Source organism: Hakea prostrata, chromosome 1 (assembly GCF_041222555.1).
Source record: "Hakea prostrata isolate BN-2017 chromosome 1, UWA_Hpros_2, whole genome shotgun sequence".
NCBI lineage: Eukaryota > Viridiplantae > Streptophyta > Magnoliopsida > Proteales > Proteaceae > Hakea > Hakea prostrata.
In genome coordinates, this window is record NC_142600.1 from 22,702,303 (window position 1) to 22,721,878 (window position 19,576).

At 37.0% G+C, this 19,576-nt stretch overlaps 2 protein-coding genes across 2 annotated transcripts; one reads left to right on the top strand and one right to left on the bottom strand.

Moving 5' to 3' along the window:
• Positions 1-562: 562 nt before the first annotated feature.
• LOC149028319 (rubisco accumulation factor 1.1, chloroplastic-like) lies at positions 563-2,753 on the top strand. Its single transcript, XM_089135835.1, has one exon. It carries the CDS (start codon positions 717-719, stop codon positions 2,091-2,093), a length of 1,377 nt encoding a protein of 458 aa, XP_088991961.1. The 5' UTR covers positions 563-716; the 3' UTR covers positions 2,094-2,753.
• A 2,826-nt stretch (positions 2,754-5,579) lies between these two features.
• On the bottom strand, positions 5,580-16,659 carry LOC149028320 (uncharacterized). Its single transcript, XM_089135842.1, has 5 exons — positions 16,445-16,659; positions 6,384-6,498; positions 6,163-6,252; positions 5,962-6,060; positions 5,580-5,858 (listed from the first exon to the last, which is right to left on the bottom strand). Exons 1-5 carry the CDS (start codon positions 16,510-16,512, stop codon positions 5,757-5,759), a joined length of 474 nt encoding a protein of 157 aa, XP_088991968.1. The 5' UTR covers positions 16,513-16,659; the 3' UTR covers positions 5,580-5,756.
• Positions 16,660-19,576: the final 2,917 nt, after the last annotated feature.

Here is a 19,576-nt window from a genome sequence, read left to right on the forward strand (position 1 = left end):
TGTATTAATGAAATTCTGTAATTTTTTTTTTTTTTGGGTTAAAAAAATGATATTCTATGTGTACAAGAACAATGGAAACATAATCAATGTCCTCTTCTTTCAACCAAAAAAAAATGTCCTGTAGGGGCTACTCTGCCATCCATGTGGAGCTTGAGACAATTCAGGATGCATTTCACTTACCGTCCGCTCTCCATATGTCTCATATCAGCATCTTCTCAAATTGTGACATGGCAATACAGGCGGTTTACCCAAAAAAAAAAAAAGCATAGCAATACAGGCACTCAAAAAAACAGAGAACCTGTCTGGATTGGCTTAGTATTGGTTTGCTTGATGAAATTCAGCATTTATTAGCTACTTTTTGTTTGTTATTTTAGTTATACCAATAAAATCAAAACTCCCAAGCAGATTTTTTGGCAAAGGGAGCTAGAAACTTGATTTGTCTTGGATCAAAGTGCCTTGTAAATGACTCTTTAATATTAACTACTGAGATGGGTTTGGAACGATCTGGGTTTGTTGGGTCATATTAGAACCAACTTCTATGGTCATGCCAGGCATGTACCTATTCTATGGTCTATGGCTGAAGACAGTTGCAGAGGATAACTGCAGACATCTAGAAGATAACTGGATAAGTTCTCTCTTTCTCTCTCTTGCTCGCTTGCTTTCCAGGATTCTAAGCAGTAAGCACATAGCACAGCACAGCACTTGGTTCTAGAGCCATGCTTTCCGTAAATCCCACCAAACCTCTTTCCCTCTTCTACTCACAATTACCGTCTAGTTCTCCATTTCTGAACCAGAATCAACAACCACCAGCACCACCTCGCCTGGTTCAGCTACGCAACCTGAAATCCACCACACTCTCTGTTTCTGCAGCTGCTTCAGACACTGGCAGCATTTTCTCATCAACCCCACCATCCTCCCAGTACGGTAACTCACTCTACCAACCTTTCCGCCCGCCTCCCTCCACTCTTCCTCCCCAATACCGGAATCTCGGAACCGACGGCCGTCTGGAAATCCTCCAGAATCGCCTGGGTCTCTGGTTCGACTTTGCCCCACTTATCCCCTCCCTTTATCAGGAAGGTTTCACTCCTTCCTCCCTCGAAGAAGCCACTGGCATCTCAGGCGTCGAACAGAACCGCATCGTCGTTGCTGCCCAAGTACGTGATTCCCTTGTTCAATCCAACTTAGACCCTGAAATTCTCTCCTTCTTCGACAACGGTGGAGCAGAGCTCCTCTACCAGATCCGCCTCCTCAACGGCGCTCAGCGTGCCTCCGCCGCTTCTTTCATCGTCCAGCATCGCCTAGACGCACAAGGAGCAAATGAGCTCGCTCGGGCTATGAAGGATTTCCCTCGCAGACGCGGCGACAAAGGTTGGGAGAGATTCACCTATGCCTCCCCAGGCGATTGCCTCTCTTTCATGTATTTTAGGCAAAGCAGAGAGTACCATGATCTGTTGGAGCAGCGGATGTCAGCGCTTGAACGAGCATTAGGGGTAGCGGAGACGGAGAAAGCGAAACGGGCGATTCTGGATGAATTGGAGCAGAAAACCGATCGGGGAGAAGAGAAAGGGGAAGCTGAGGTGATTAAAGTTCCGGTAGTGAGATTGAAAATTGGAGAGGTTGCGGAGGCAACGTCAGTGGTGGTAATGCCTGTCTGTGAAGCGGGTGAAGGAGAGAGGGGAGTGCTGGAAGCTCCTTGTGAGTGTAGAAGTGAAGGTGAGTTTGGTGTGGTGGTGGCTGAGAAAGGATGGAGAAGGTGGGTAGCTTTGCCCAGATGGGAACCCTTGGTGGGACTTGAAAAAGGTGGGGTGGCAGTGGCGTTTGTAGACGCAAGAGTTTTGCCATGGAAGGTGAATCGGTGGTACAAGGAGGAGCCAATTCTAGTGCTAGCTGATAGAGAGAAGAAAGAAGTAGAAGCTGAAGATGGGTTTTATCTAGTTACATCGGTAGCAGATGGTCATGATGGTCTAAGGGTGGAAAGAGGATCCGCACTGAAGGAGTTGGGGATGAAGGAGTGTTTGGGAAGTGTAGTGTTGGTGGTTAGGCCTCCTAAGGAAGAAATTGACGATCAACTGGCGGATGATGATTGGGAATGAGAATGAGAATTAATGACCAACTCAAAGAAGGGGTTTTCTCTTTCTTTTCCCCTTCTCGTTATAAATGGAATACACTGAAGTTTGGTAGTTGATGGACACAGGTTGCTCAGCAATGCTACACTTCTGAAGTGATGAGTAGATAGAGGTGCTTGGGAATCAATGATTTGTTGTGAATTTGAATGTAAGCCACATCCCTACATTGAATCAAATTTCTTCCTTTTTGTTTCTAATAATTGTAAACTTCTAGTGATCATTGGTTATATTACATCTCACAAGATTAAGTTGCAAAATTTTCTTGCCTATGACCAATATTTAAGTTTCATCTTTTATCATGAACATATTTATCCTGTAGTCTATTCAGTTTGATGCTGATTTCCTCCACCCCCCCCTCCCCAACACACACAAAAGAAAAAGAAAAAACTCTCTCGAATTAGGGATTTTTATATGATGTATTAAGCTTTTTCCTTGAGCATAATTGTTTCATGGCTGTAATTACTGTGCTGAGTTTCATAATTTTTGTTGTTTCATGTGTATGAACATACTATATGTCTGTGTGAATCCCTCTACAGATCAGAGTTTTTCACATCTGTTCTTGTATAACCTGGAAAATTGACTAAGAAACTGAAGATTGGTATAGATATCTAAAGCGGAACGGTCGCTTCACCTTAAGATGTTTTTTCTGACTGCTATTGCCATGCTATAATTCTCTGATTCATCCTGTTGCTGGATCACAAACCACGGTTAGAGTTGGTGGCTTTGGTATCTTGTGACGAATTAGGATGTTATTAAAGTGTTACTATCATAATAAACTATTTTTGCAGAGTTAAGCTTTTCTCCCTTGCAGATACTGTGTAAGGGGTAATTCTGGTAAATTGTAGCTACTGTTACAGCTGTACTGTATAATGCCATCGGGGTTTATCTGACCATTGTTTATCCATAAATAAGAGATACACTAGCTGAACCAATTGGTTCAACAGTTTTGTTCATATCAGTCTTCAACGCTGAGGAATCTACAGAAATTGCTTATTTCTTGTGCCTGAAGTAATGAAATTGATTCTGTGAGAAGTTGGCACTGCAGCACAGCGGACTCCAACATGCACCTTATTTGTTCTAAATTCTACCCTACCAAGTGTGGGTCTTAATCTTTTGTGTTCTGCTCATGCTTTGTTCAAATGGAAACTTTAATATCGATCAGGACAACAAAAGAACATCACACATTTGTCTCTGATTGTTTTCTCTACCATCTACTTGAGTTGAGGTAATGCATGAGTTTTGTTAGGTTCCATTTATTCTTTGTTTCCTTGATGTCTTGAGTTCACTTTTATGCTCTACTCGTGTGAGTTATTTTTTCCGGAGGTATATATCTATGTCAATCACTTTAAGCTTCTTTTTTCTAAATCTAGGTTGGAATGGTAGTGTGGATTTGGAGGTTGCATTTAAATGCCAAAATATGATTAAAGATCCACATTCACTCAAATGCTACTGTAGAAACTTATATGCAGAAAGTATGTGTTTGATTAATATAATCAACTCATTTTAGCTTTTGGTGTATAACTTTGGTACCTTTTTCCAGTCCTAGTCCGATCCCTCCTGAGTATTCTAATCCGACAATTTAATCGCAGCTCACAAAGCCTAAATACTAGATGTTCAGAACTCTTTGCTATGAAGATTTAAACCTTATGTAGCACATCATTGTTGGCATTGTATAACTTATTCTGGTTCATTTGTCTGGCTAACCAGGAGCTGTGATTACTTTATTGTTGAATTGCCATAACCTGATTCCTCTCTCTCTCTCTCTCAGAGGACAAACAGTAATAGCATAGCTAGTCATAGATGGGAGAGAAGAATACTTCTTACTGCCTTAAGTTTTGAGTTGCTGGTGGGAATGTGAACTAAAAGTGGAACGGTATTTTATTTTTTATGTAGCTTACAAATGATTTTCATCTATCTGTTGTTTGCCAAGGAATGTGATTGAAATAGCAAATATTTGATCATGGAGTAAGAGCAGGGCATTGATAGGTGCTTTATTAATCTACCAAGCTCCGCATAATACAGAGGCATGTGTGGTTTTCTGATGTACAAATCTAAAATGAGAAAAAGAGCCTCCCATCAGGATTTACGAAATGGGGCAAGCAGCAGAACCTCCCAAAGAAGAGTATTATTTGTGGGTTAAACTTCAGCCTTGTTCATGGAAGGCCAACAATCCTTCAGGAGCCAGTGATAGAAGTGTATTCAAGTGCCATAGTCTCTATATCGGGTAATTTCAATTGTCAGGAACATTATTTCCATCATTTGTTGGGTTCCATAGCTGAAGCCTGAAGATGCACAGAAGAAGCACATCACTGGCACCTGGGGTGATGCATGGCTTGCCAAATACCCTATGCCCTGTGCTCATGAGGTTTCAAACATATCCTCTGGCATGAGGTGCATAAACATATTATGATTTGGCTCCTAAGCATTTTCAGTTTATCTGAGAGTGACTACTAAGGACGAATTTGAAGGCCAGTAAAAAAAAATTAGGAGAGCTATGTTACAACATCTGTAATGCAAAGATTCTTACTGTTGCCACCCTCACATACTAACGATGACATTGATATTTAGGTCAGATTAAGCAAGAAGACAGGAACTCACTGCAGTTGAATCTAATTATTCAAGACTGAAGAGTACCAATGACATTCATTGCTAAGGTACGAGCTTCGCCAGTCGTTTTGGGACCATATTTCAACGAGTCATTCTAAACCTATGATAGACATTTACCTCTTTGGAAGACCAACCAATCCCCAGTCATGGCCATACATGATTAACCAGTTCAATCAATAAGCACTCCAATTGTTTAGCCTTTAAGTGCGCATCATCTGTTACCATCACCTTCTGATAGCCTTTAAGCATTTAATTGAATGGCGGTTGCAATATGGGAGACATTCAACCAACCTAACCAATACGCTTGAAGTACTTTCATTAGACATATTTCTGCTGGTGCTTTCTTCAAAAAAATCCAAACCCTGGTAATCAAATGCCCTCTCTTCTTCTATAGACGGACCGAACGCATTTAGGGCTTTTTTCCAGGTATGTGTAACGGCAGAAAGAGGGAGGGTTGAGGCTGGATTTGTATTAAAGAAGAATGGATGGAGGTAGAGGGAGATGTGAAAGAGCAGTAAGGTTCTTCTTAACCTCAGGAATCACAATCGACTTTCTTCTACCCTCAGTAAGAATTTCCATGGTACTTAACCCAGATGAATTTTGTGGACAACTTGCATACCTCAATTGCACAAGCAACGCTCATGCATAGAACAACGTAAACCTATCTGCCCAAAAGAACTAAGGAGACCATGCACCTCAGAGAAAAAAAATTGTACCAAAAGGGAGTTTACTACATAAATAAGAGATATCAATCTAAACTTCAATTGGAAAGAAGTTGGTAAAGTGCATTAACCCCTGCCACGGCGAGAAAAAAACAACTAATAAAAATAGATTTTTTTTTAAAAAAAAAAAAACTGATCTGATACAAAAATACATAAGCAGAGATCCCAAGTAATGCCTAACCGGGAGATTCTCACTGATAAACATAATCGTGTGCCAAATGACCCAGAACTGAAGCCCAACAAAATTCTTGAATCAATAAGAAGGTTCTCTCGCCCTTATACTCCTTTCTTCACGGGTTCTTTAACCCGTCTTTGTTTTGGGGGCTTTCTTCTTGGCCTGTCTTCTAGAGACAGAATTCTTCATACCCAGGAAAAAGAGCAACGCCCCAAGAAGAGCCAGACTCTGCAAAGAAAGGAAACTACAAAAATCAACGACGGTACACGAAGAAGGATCGATCTTTTACAACAAGTCGATGAAAGCAAGAAGGCAAAAATACATCGCTAACCTGTGTAAACTTGCCAAAAAGTAGACCAAATTCTTTCTTGTCGGTATCATAGTTGTAGAAGTCATACAAAATAGGAGTCACAAGCAACTGATGTAGAAGCTGCCCAAGGATAAAGCAGGGTAATTACCATCGGGCATAAACCTAGTTTAAGAAACATAGCATATATCAAGAAATTGGATATGATTGGATACAACTACCGACTAGAAGATAAGCTCCAAAAGAACTGCCAAAGATGAACAGAAAGCCTCCAATCCCCTTTAGGGCAATAGTCGCAGCTACCGCGTGTTTAAGCTGTAACCCAAAAAAAAATCCCATCCAGTTAAAGACCCTTGCTTACAAATAAACCAATGTATCAACAGACCTAATGTAAAATTCATCACGAAAATAAATAATAAAAAATGTACAGGGAGAAAATATCTCACTTCAACTCGCGGAACTTGCATCCCAAGATGAGAAGAAATATGGCTGGTAAAAACATTGTACTTTGGTCCAAGAGCCTTCGCTGCAGGCCCTCCGTCAACCCCAAATTCATTAAACCTAAAACCAGTAGCAGCTCAACTTGGATCACAACCAAGAGAAATTATTTACGAAAGATAAATAAATAAATCTATGGCCAATCCAACAACAACAACTAGAAAAGCTAAAATGACATTATTTTGCCATGATCATATGGTGTGAAACTTTTGCTTCACGAGCACCTCATTGAAATTCCAATTCAAAAAAAAAATTCCATTTCAAAACAAGAGGCTCATGATGTGTATGACAATCAAGTGGTCCCCACAAAACAAGCAGCACTTCATAAGCCAACCATTACAATAGACAAAGAGACAAGGATATGCCTGGAAAAGTAGAGCTGGGTTAGACTACGAATTTCCCACCCACCCCCAGACAATTTGCAGAACCCCCAAAGCTGTCTGATTGAGGTGGTGTCTTAAATGCCTAAATGTGATCAGAAGTAGATGAGAAATGCTTTTCTTTCTCTTTACTCTGTCCTTGGCATATTAAGCAGTAGGCGACAAAAGTTTGTAGTTCTAAGAATAATCAAGGCAACAACCAGACAGACCCCATCCACAAGAGAACCACCTGAAGTCAAAGCTTAACGGACACAAATATATTCCATGCAAACATTAGGCTTATACATGGGAAAAGGAATATATGAGATCTTGCACATATAATCTATCAAAAACAATCAATATACTGTACTCACATTTAAAAATAGCTTTCACAAGCAATTGATAAAACAAGTATTTGGCACAATTAATGCCTCACAATGATAAGTATTAACAGAGCCCATGCTGATCCATCTGCTAAAAGCAAATCAAAAATTTTAAAAGAAAAAAAAGAAGAGTATCTCAAACCCAAAACAAGATGTTGACAACAAGCACAAGGTGATTGATAAAACAACTAGTATTTTGGCACAAGTAATGCCTCACAATGATAAGTATTAACGGAGCCAAGGCATATGATCTCATCTGCTAAAAGCAAATCAATCAAAGATTTAAAAAGGAAAAAGAGAGGAGTATCTCAATGCCAAAACAAGATGTTGATAGTAAGCACAAGGTGATTCAAAATAAGACTTTCTCTGAACTTTTGCGGGAGGAAGAAAATTTTAGAACGCCATTCAACTTGATACATGTCTATTGTAGGCTGACAAATCAAAGCATCAGTCGAACTGTGAACTCATGTTTATGAAACCTTAGCAACCAAGCCCCTCTCTGTCAAATCCCAAAACATGCAGACATGAAAAAACTTGGGAAGAGAATGTCTCGCTCCAATATATTGATCCTTCCAAACTTTATGTAAATAAACTTTATAGATCCTTGATCGTTGCATGTGAAAGATGACCTCCAAGCTTTTAGATTCAAAGCAACATTATCATACCCAGGGGCAAAGCCAGGATTCAACATTGGGGGGCCCGGATAATGAGAGTCTGGATCACCTTCCCATCGGAGGAGCACTGATGCTTTTTCACCACACATTGTATGGGCCCATGTGGGACCTACTAAGGATCTCACCTCTAAATTATATTATCATGTTTAAACATGGGCCCACACATATTAAAAATATAGATAATCATTAATAATGACATTTTTATCCTTACAAAATAAGTAAATTAAAGCAAAAGGATAGCTAACAAATAAATATATTATACAATATTTTTTAGTTTTAATTATTTTTTTTCAAAAAAGAAAAAACTTCCAAAATCAGCATTAAAGGGAGAGGGCAAAAAAAAAAAGATGACTTCAACAATAGAAGGCTAGATGCAAACTAAACGAATCATGGTAGTTGGTTACTTTACAAATTCTAAATAATCAATTCACAATATAAAAATCAAATAAAAAGAATGACAAAAAATAATCGAGTAAGAGAGACCATATAAATTTAAATAAAAAGGAAAATGAAAAATGTGGAGAAAATTTAGGAATAAACTCCTTACCTTTAGCTTTCCAAGTTTTCTCTTTCTCTAAGCTACATGTGAAGCAAAAAAGAGAGAGGAGAGAATAAATAGGGAGAGATTTTAGCGATTATGAATTAGTTTTTAATTGGATTTAACTTTTTCTTCCTCGAAAATAGGGGTTCAATCGTAACCATTAAGTAATTATTAAGGATGATGTTTATACCCATCATCTTTACCTTTATATTTTTTCTCAATATTAGGGGGGGCAGAGTGGCTCCACCACTGATCATACCAACTTCTCATAGAAAGGCACAGCCACAGCCTCAATTTCTCATAGAAAGCCACACTCCCCCACATTGAAAATAAATCACAACTTGAGAAGTGACAACCCCCCCCCCCCCCCCCCCCCACCCCAAAAAAAAAACAAAAAAGAGAGATTCAATTAATTCTTCCAATATGCATAAAACATAGCATTAAAAGAAAAAAGGGATAAAACTTGGATATATCAACCAGCATAACTAGGATTCAAATTAAAATATGAAAAGGTAGGTCATAGGCACAAATGCCATGATAATTCACCAGGTAACACAATCAGACAAATCAGGTGGTAAAGTAAAAACATCAAGACTGCTCTTTTTTTCCGCAATGTATCCACTCTGGAGTTTAAAAGATTTATAAACTAAAATTAAATTTAAGAGGGAAAATAGAAAAGGTCACCAGTTTACAAAGCATGCTTCATATAAATGAGCAGAAGCCATGACACAAACAGGCAATAAGGCAGATAAGTAGCTACCTCCAAAAGGGAAATGGGGGCTGTATAATTTCCCATGGTAGGGTTTTGGGCCAAGAAACAACCACTTTTTACTTATGATGTTAATACTAACACTAAATCACTATTCATTCTATTAAAACTATGGATGATTGAAAAGTTTCCACAATGATCCTTTACATTCAAGCTCTGGTCCGTCCTAAGTTTGAAGCAACTTAGAAGAAAGCAACCAGGAGGATGTTGTATAATACACATGAAAGGCTTCAGAGAAAGATTCAAAACCAACCCCTCATCTATCCCTTGCATGATTAAAACTGGGAATCAGCGAACCATCTCCCTGACAACTGACATGTATACCAGGGAAAGTGCTGCAAGCTCTCAAAAACTAACATAGACCTCCAGTAGAATGGTTTTTGGTCTTCTTTCCAAAAAGGGGCAGATGCAGTAGCAGATAAACACCCGAAGCAAGCACATGTGGCATTTAGGGGGAGTAATATATGAGAGAACTATAATATAAATAAGTTTGTTTGTTAACTTTGCATGTGTTTGGTTGTCTGCATGCTCATATCGTAAGAGCTACAAAATACCAACAGGACAATTCATCCGTTTCTAAGAGAAAGCATCCATCTGGAAGCAATTAGGGAGTTATACCACCATTTCATAAAAATAGTGTACATCAACAAAAAGGCAGTATACCAAATTTTTCCTATCTTTCACAATTGCAGCAATTGATCCTCAGCACATGATCAGTAAGAAGGAATGTGGCACTGATCCCAATACCCAGTAAAGAGACAGTCTGCTATAGATCACCCCAATGCAAAAGATCAACAAACCAAAAAACAATCTTCAGCGACATTTGTGTTTTCTAACAAATTCCGATCTCTTCAACCTCATCGATACTACAAAAAGTGCAAAATAAATTTTGGGGGGCGGGGGGGAAAAAAAAAAAAAAAAAAAACCCCGCAGAAAAAAAAAAAAAAAAAAAAAAAAAATAAAAAAAAAAAAAAAAAAAAAAAAAAAAAAAAAAAAAAAAAAAAAAAAACTTGAACAAGATCAATCAGAAGTGTTTCATTCAGTTGAGTGCATTACATATTTATAGTAGAAGGAGCATCTACTCTGATATGTAAATACAATATATGATTCTTGCACACAATAATATATTCTTGATATGGAAAGATAGATTGCCGCCAAAGATAGAAGGTGCATAGAATGGAAATATTGACTGCCACCATTGCATGCTGAGATCACTGTAATCTTCAATAAAGATGGGAATGTGAATCACCAAGATTATATCTTTGAGGTGGTTGAGATCTTCAATTGGAAGTATTGTCTATTAAGGGGTGATGGATATCCACAATCAATATTATTTATAACACTCCCCCTTGGATGTCCATCAATAGATAATGTACCTCGTTAAAACCTTACTAAGAAAAAACCCGGTGGGAAAAATCTTAGTGAAGGAAAAGATTATACATATCTAAATAATACGTATTACTAGCTGCCTCATTAAAACCTTACCAGGAAAACCAGTGGGATAAAACCTTGGTGAAGGGAAAAGAGTGCAGCACGTATTTACTCCCCCTGATGATAAGATCATTGAATATCTTTGAGTCTACGCATCCCAATCTTATGTACCAACTTTTCAAAACTTGAAGTAGGTAATGCCTTAGTAAATAAATCTGCCAAATTATCACTTGAGCGAATTTGTTGAACATCAATTTCACCATTTCGTTGAAGATCATGAGTGAAGAAGAATTTTGGTGAAATATGTTTTGTTCTATCTCCTTTGATGTATCCTCCCTTCAATTGAGCTATACATGCGGTATTATCTTCATATAATATTGTTGAAATTCCTTTATCCAATGGAAGACCACATGTTTCCTGGATGTGTTGAGTCATAGATCTTAACCAAACACATTCTCGGCTTGCTTCATGAATCGCTATTATCTCTGCATGATTTGAAGAAGTGGCAGCTATAGTTTGTTTTGTTGAACGCCATGAAATAGCTGTACTTCCACTTGTGAATAAATAACCTGTTTGAGATCTAGCTTTGTGTGGATCAGATAAATATCTGCATCGCATAACCAGTAAGTTGATGTCCACATTCATTTGAATAAAATAATCCCAAATCAATAGTTCCGAAGGTACCGAAATATATGTTTAATACCATTCAGTGTCTTCGTGTTGGAGAAGAACTAAATCTTGCTAATAAATTTACGAGAAAAAGATATATCCGGTCTTGTACTATTAGCAAGATACATTAATGCCCCAATTGCATTGAGATATGGTACTGAGGACCAAGAAGTTCTTCATTATTCTCATGGGGTGAAATGGATCTTTCTTTATGTCAAGCGATCTTACAACCATTGGGGTACTCAATGGATGTGCTTTATCCATATAAAATGCTTTAAAATCTTCGTGTATAAGTTGATTGATGAACAAATATTCCATTTGTCAAATGCTCAATCGTAAGCCAAGACAATATTTTGTCTTTCCAAGATCTTTCATTTCAAATTCTTTCTTCAAATAGTCAACTGCTTTGGAAGCTCTTCAAGATTTCCAATGATATTCAAGTCATCAACATATACACTTATTATAACAAAGTTAGATCCATATCTTTTAATAAAAACACAAGGGCAGATTGGGTCATTTTTGTACCCTTCTTTTAATAAATATTCACTAAGGCGATTATACCACATAGCGATTGCTTTAATCCATATAATGATCTTTGAAGCCTTATTGAACAAATTTCCTAGAATTTTTATATGTTTCGGGCATTTTGAATCCTTAGAATTCTCATATAAATCTCACTATCGAGTGAGCCATATAAATAGGGAACAACATCCATCGACGATGTCAATTTTCTTATGCACGCCGGACTAATAAGATATCTGAAGGTGATTGCATCTACCACGGAGAATATGTTTCCATATAATCAATGCCAGGCCTTTGAGAAAATCCTTGTGCCACAAGTCGTGCTTTATATCTTACGACTTCATTTTTCTCATTCTCTTTGCACAAAAACCCATTTGTACCCCAGGCTTTACACCTTGGGTGTTTGGACTACGGTCCAAAAACTTTACGTTTTCAAGTGAATTCAATTCCGCTTGAATGCGTCTTTCCATTTGGCCAATCATTTCTCGTTTACATTCATCCATGGATTTAGGTTCAAGATCCTCATCTTGTTTCATTATTTCAACCGAAGCATTATACGCAAAAATGTTGTCGACAACTATATCTTTTCGGTTCCATCTTTTCCGTAGTGACATAACTAATTGAGATCTCTTCATTATTTAGGTACCGAACCTCTTCTAAGGTTTTATGGAAAGTTATGCCTTAGGATTTTCATGATCAATTGTTTCATATCATAACCAATTGTTTCCATATTATGATCATCTTGATCATTTGCTCCCTTTCTTTTTCTAGGATTTTTATCCTTGGAACCGATTGGTCTTCCACGTTTTAAACGTGGTTTAGTCTCATTGCACTAATAGATTGTCCTGAGAGACATCAATTCGAATTGGAGCATTCATAGGTGGAATATGAGATTTAGTAATTCTTGGCAAGTCAGGTAAAAGCATCGGCAGCTGATTTGCAATATTTTGTAAATGAATTATCTTTTGAACTTCAAGTTCACATTGCTTAGTACGAGGATCTAAATGAGATAAAGATAATGCATTCCAATCAATCTCTTTTTCCAAGTGTTTATTCTCTCCCCTAATGTTGGAAAAATTGATTCATCAAAATGACAATCAGCAAATCTTGCTTTAAATGAATCTCCAGTCATTGGTTCTAGATATTGAATTATAGAAGGAGATTCATATCCAACATATATTCCCAACTTTCTTTGGGGACCCATCTTTGTGCGTTGTGGTGGAGCAATTGGAACATAAACAAGACAACCAAATATTCTAAGATGGGATATATTTGGCTCGACCATAAGCCAATTGTAATGGAGAGAATTTACGATAACTTGTTGGCCCGATGCGTACAAGTGATGCTGCATGTAAAATAGCATATCCCCATGCGACATAGGGAGTTTTGTTCTCATAAGCAATGGTCTAGCTATTAATTGGAGATGTTTAATAAATGATTTGCAGACCATTTTGGGTATGAACATGAGCAACAAAGCTGTTCAACTGCGATTCCAGTTGACATACAATAATCATTAAAAGCCTGAGATGTAAACTCACCAGCATTATCAAGACGAATTGTCTTTATTGTATAATCTGGAAATTGTGCTCGTAATCGAATTATTTGAGCAAGCAATCTTGCAAATGCCAAATTGCGACTTGATAATAAGCATACATGTGACCATCTTGTAGATGCATCTAATAAAACCATATAATATCTAAATGGTCCACATGATGGTTGGATGGGTCCACATATATCACCCTGTATACGCTCCAAAAATGCGGGGATTCAAATCCAACTTTAGCTGGTGATGGTCTAGTAATAAGTTTCCCTTGAGAACAAGCAACACAAGAAAATTCATTGAATTGAAGAATCTTCTGGTTCTTCAATGGATGACCATGTGAATTTTCAATAATTTTTCGCATCATATTCGACCCGGGATGGCCCAATCGGTCATGCCAAATAATAAAACTATTGGAATCAAAATTCTTTTGATTCACCAAAGCATGTATTTCAACCATGCGAATATTTGTGTAGTACAAACCGAAAGAAAAAGAGGTAATTTTTCCAAAATATATTTTCTACTGTCACTTTTGTAGTAATACAAAGATATTCGGTTTTACCATCATATGCGTCTCAATATGATAGCCATTTTGACGAATGTCTTTGAAACTTAATAAGTTTCTTTGAGACTTACTACAAAATAATGCATCATTGATTACCAACTTGGTTCCTTTAGGTAATAATAAATTAGCTCTTCAGAGCCTTCAATTAATTTTGTACTACCACTTATTGTATGAACTTTGGCTTCCTCCATCTTCAAATAAGAGAAATATTTTCTATCTCTTAGTATAGTATGCGTCGTAGCACTATCTATCGAGGCATATATCGTCTTCACTAATCTTGGATCCAATTGAAAATTGAGGGACATCCATATTCTTCATTAAAATGAAAAAGGAATATATCAAAAAAAAATGTAGAAAATCATAAAGAAATGAATAAAATAAACTGATTGAAAACATATCATAAATTTTATTCGAACTCAAATAAAAAAAAATCATCAAATATTGTCTTCAAAGAAGTCCATGACATCTAGATGTGTAATGTCCGTGAGACCACCAAAATCTTCTTTATAAGCAAAATTTGCTTCCATATCATTATTTTGGAAAGTCAAATTCGTCTCCACATTATTTTCCTCGCTTTATTGAAGCTTGATAAAGCTGACAAAATATCGGAGTACGACAGACACGCATCCAATGGCCTTTCATTCCACATCGGTGACAAACATTATCTTTACTCTTTGAAGAGCTACTTTGAGAATCCTTGCGTTTCTCTTGCTTATTTCCATCATAAGGACGATAATTATTCTGTCTTTTCCTCGTCCATGTCCACGCCAAACCACGTCCACGACCACGACCATGGCCACGATTATAATTTTGTCTTCTTTCATGCTTAACATGAATTGCGCATTCACTTCAGGGAATGGAGCAGAACCCGATAGGACGAGCTTCATGATTTTTCATTAATAATTCATTATTCCGCTCAGCCACAAGGAGGCATGAGATCAATTAGAATACTTCTTAAAACCCTTTTCACGATATTGTTGTAACATAGCACATTTGAAGCATGAAAAGTTGAAAAGGTTTTTCTAATAAGTCCTCATCGATAATAATTTCTCCACATAATTTCAATCGAGAACTAATTTTAAAAACTGCAGAATTGTACTCGCTACAGCTTTAAAATCTTGCAACCTCAAGTGCATCCATTCATAGCGAGCTTTAGGTAGGATTACCGTCTTTTGGTGATCATACCTCTCTTTTAAATTGATCCACAATTCAAGTGGATCTTTCACGATCGAGATCTCGCTTCAATCCTCATGGAGATGATGGCGAAGAAAAATCATGGCCCGCCTTATCTTGATTGGATGCATCATTGTTTTTCATAATTGCATTTCCAAGACCTTTGGCGCAAGGTGGATCTCGCATCAAGGACCCATGACAAGTAATTCTTGCCCGTTATATCGAGGGCCGCAAACTCCAATTTTGTAAGGTTTGACATCATGTAAGCTAATATAAAAGATGAATAAAATATCAAATTAGATTTTATGTAAACATTTAATAATAAGTGCATCTTCTAATATTTGAAGTAATGAATATTAAAGAGAATATTTGAACATAAAACCAATATAAAATTTACCCAAAACACAATAAATTTGAGCGGAATCGACACAATGCTACGACGGATTTGTGCTCAAAACACGATTACGCGAGCAAAGTCGTATACAATTACTACGACAAATTTGTGCTCAAAACCCGACTACTTAGAGCGGAATCGTGCTGATAACGTGTTATAAAATAAAGAGAATATATCAGAGACAAAGAAGAAAAACTTGAACAAGATCAATCAGAAGTGTTTCATTCAGTTGAGTGCATTACATATTTATAGTAGAAGGAGCATCTACTCTGATATGTAAATACAATATATGATTCTTGCACACAATAATATATTCTTGATATGGAAAGATAGATTGCCGCCAAAGATAGAAGGTGCATAGAATGGAAATATTGACTGCCACCATTGCATGCTGAGATCACTGTAATCTTCAATAAAGATGGGAATGTGAATCACCAAGATTATATGCTGAGGTGGTTGAGATCTTCAATTGGAAGTATTGTCTATTAAGGGGTGATGGATATCCACAATCAATATTATTTATAACAATATACATATAATAACAAAATTGTTATTAGTATTAAAAAAAGAGTCAGCTTCAGTATAATATTGGAAGCATATCAAGCACTAAATTTTATCAATCAATCAAGTCAGATTCATAAGATAAAATTTGCATCAACTCAAATCACGCATCAGAACAGTGAAGAATAAAGTTCATCCTAGAAAAAACAACAACTTAGGCATACTTAATTTATTGAGGACAAGTAAAAAGCTTTGAATCTACCGGATCCGACAACAAGAAGCAGGAAATTTAGTAACCTACCAAGAAGGAATAAAAAGCCCTAAGTATGATATCAAGAAGAAGCACATACAAGTAACACAATCAATTGGAGGAAAAAACAAACTTCACAAAAAACAGATATTCCACTGGTAAATCCACGAAATATCGCGTTAAGGGAAACTCTAGTACAGATCCGCTAACGAAAAGACACCAAAGTAGAAAAGCGTACTCTTGCCAAGCAGAGAGGATGAAGACGGAAGCGAAGATTACTCTTCCCATGAAAGAAGTAAACCCCATTGCTGCACGGACGAGGGGTATAGAGAAAAACTCGCTCAGCCCTGAATCTCGCTTGAAGCCTTAGATTGGAAGCAAAGACACAAATGAGAGGAAAAGGGAAGATAAAAACGTAGACTGGACTGGACTGTCTTTCGATAGCGATCGTTCTACTTAAAAAACAAGGCGCGTAAAGGACTTCCGATCTTGTTGCAAGAAAACGCTTGGACATGTTGTAATTTTCAATAATGCCCCTGACCTTGTACATCTTGTATCAGTTTGGTAACGTTTTCGTTCTAAGATACCGGTTCCTTGTAAAAATATTTTTTAATATTTATGTGCTAAAAGACTCTTCTTTGCTTGGAAATGGGCGTTTGATTACTTCGCTCTAAAAATATTTCCAAAACATCATTAAAATAAGTTAGTGTTTGTTAAACTTGTTCTAAAGTTTTAATCGAGACAAATTTTATCACTTCTGTTTCTATTCTTTGGTAAAAACATCTTTTTGATGTTCTCCAGAAGGCTTTTTTCATATTATTTTTCAAACCGGTCCATTCTTAAATAACAAAAGAACAAACCGTTTTAATAAACACCTATAACCTATTCTCAGTTCCCAAAGAACGAAGAACACCAAAAATACTTTTTAAAACGTTACCAAACACGCTCTTAGTGGCAACTCCACATGCTGCATGGTGAAGATTTTGGTGTTCGTGGGCTTAGTGAACTTGTGACCCATGGGTTTGGATGGGTGGAGTTTGAATTTGACAATCAAGCATTAGTGGGCTTTATTGAGGAGCGGGAATTGACTTAGTTATAAATAGTGTGTTCTCGATGACATTAGGGCCTATTTGGTTACATGAATCCAGAGAGTTGAAATCTCTAGATTCACAAATGGGAGGAGATTTATACCAGTTTGGTTGTGTGAATCCCTAAATTCATGAAATCTAAATATTCACATTTTTACATTAAAAACGTGAATCTATAAATTTATGGGTATGAGGTGAAATCTATAGATTTCATCCCTATTATAAAAGAATTAAACATTTGAATCATGACTCCATAAATGTTTTCTTAGGATGAACTTACAGATTTCACTCCAAAGATTCAGGCTAACCAAACAGTTAATTTTATGAACCATGACTCCATAGATTTGAAATCTCGAGATTTTTGAAACCTTCAGACTCAAGTAACCAAACAGGTCCTTAGGATTCTTCAAAACCTCTTCATTTCATGTAATTTTTCTTTTGTTCCAACCATGTGGTGGACACCCTAACTCAAAAGGTGCTGTCATTTGCAAGCATGACTTAATGGCCTCCTTTCACTTCTTGGTTGCAAGACTCACTGGCTCCTCCTCCTTTAGTTTTGCTTGTCTTCCCTAATGAATATCTTCTTACCCAAAAAATAAAAAATAAAAAGAATTTATGTTGTATAACTCAACATGATGATATATGGTTCAAAAGATAAAGAAAACAAAAATGATGATATACGCCTCTTCTATCACCTAAATGGTCCAATAACATCCTCACTGGTTGCTCATGGATGCTTTCATAATGGTTTTTCAATCTTATTACTATCATGGGTAAATGAAAACTTAAATGATGTATATTTTTTAAGAAAGAGATGGACCAAATACAATTTGCATAGGAGAATCTCCCAGGATGAGAAATGATGCAACTACGCTCTTTTACTCGTATACGTTTATAAAAATTTCAAAATTTTATTTTTACATTTTTACCATTTTACGGTGAAACAACTCATAATATTTTTACTATTTCGATCCATGCATTCATAGAAGACATTCGACACTTAAGCTCTACTTTCGAAGAATGCCGTTTTTCTTTCGTTTCTAGGAGATTCAATCATGTATCGGCAAGGAGGGCCAAGTCACTTTCAGGCATGACTAGTTGGCCTTTATCCACTCCCTGGCTACAGAATATTTGTAACTCTGTTTCCCCGGCTTTGCCTTAATAAATTCGTCTGGTTTACCAAATATATATATATATTTTTTGGTGCATGTTTGCCATCATGAATATAGGCTTCCAGGATTAACTTCTTTTTGTTTATTAATTCATTAAAAAGGAGAGTAGACATGGTAACAAGTTGGACCCCAATAACCCACTCGTGGACCATGATTTGATAAGAATTTCGTTCTAATTTAGCAATGCTAAGGTTCATTAGTTAGTTGTGATGCTAAGCATGTATGGAGACTTGGAATAAGGGTGTATGAGTAGGAGGGAACCCCTATGGAATTCAAGGCCAAAACCCCAAATCCCTGGGGCTGAAGCCTACAGCAAGGGCGATCGGTCGATCCAATCATGTAGCTGCATGCGGACCCATTCAAAACATTTGAGAGCATTTTGAATTCATGATTGTCAATGGGAAAATGCAATCTTGGATAAAGAGAAATAGAAACCATAAAAGGAAAAAACGAGAGAGGGGAGGGGGCACAACATTTTAGAATTTGGGGGACCCCCCCACCTTCCCCCCCCCGTTAAAAAAAAAAAAAAAAAAATAAGTGTGGTATTTGGTCTAGCAAAAAATATAGATCAAAACAAAATCTAGTTTACCATAGGAGTTGTGAAAATACTTTGAGAGATGCGATATTGATCACATAGTCTTGGATTTTTAGTGATGATCTTTCTATAAGTTCTATATTGGGGAAGCTATCAATATCAACGTTTATCCATTTGAGTGATGTAGCCAAAGGTTGCAGCCATTATAAAAAAAAATACATTCCCCTCACAACATCATTGGGTGGGAATAGCGAGTATGAAGGGATGTACCTATTGAGGAGAAGTGCTTGAAGAGATGTGGACTTTGAGAGTATGAAGGAATGTAGCAGAATGTACCTTTTAAGAAAATAAATGTGGTATTTGGTCCAACCAAAAATATATACCAAAACAAAATCCAGTTTGCCATAGGAGTTGTGAAAATACTTGGAGAGACGCAAGAGTGATCACATAGTCTTAAATTTTTATAGAAGATATTCTATATCAAGTTCTGCATCGGGGAAGCTATCAATATCAACATTTATCCATTTAAGTGTTACAACCAAAGGTACGTTGCAGCCATTATAATTTTTTTTCAT

Coding starts and splice junctions, on each gene's coding strand:
- LOC149028319 (XM_089135835.1), top strand. CDS start 717: ATGCTTTCCGTAAATCCCACCAAACCTCTTTCCCTCTTCTACTCACAA.
- LOC149028320 (XM_089135842.1), bottom strand. CDS start 16,512: ATGGGGTTTACTTCTTTCATGGGAAGAGTAATCTTCGCTTCCGTCTTC. Junction 6,499..16,444: donor ATCCTCTCTGCTTGGCAAGA/GTACGCTTTTCT, acceptor TACTGGTTTTAG/GTTTAATGAATTTGGGGTTG. Junction 6,061..6,162: donor CTTTTGGAGCTTATCTTCTA/GTCGGTAGTTGT, acceptor ATCCTTGGGCAG/CTTCTACATCAGTTGCTTGT.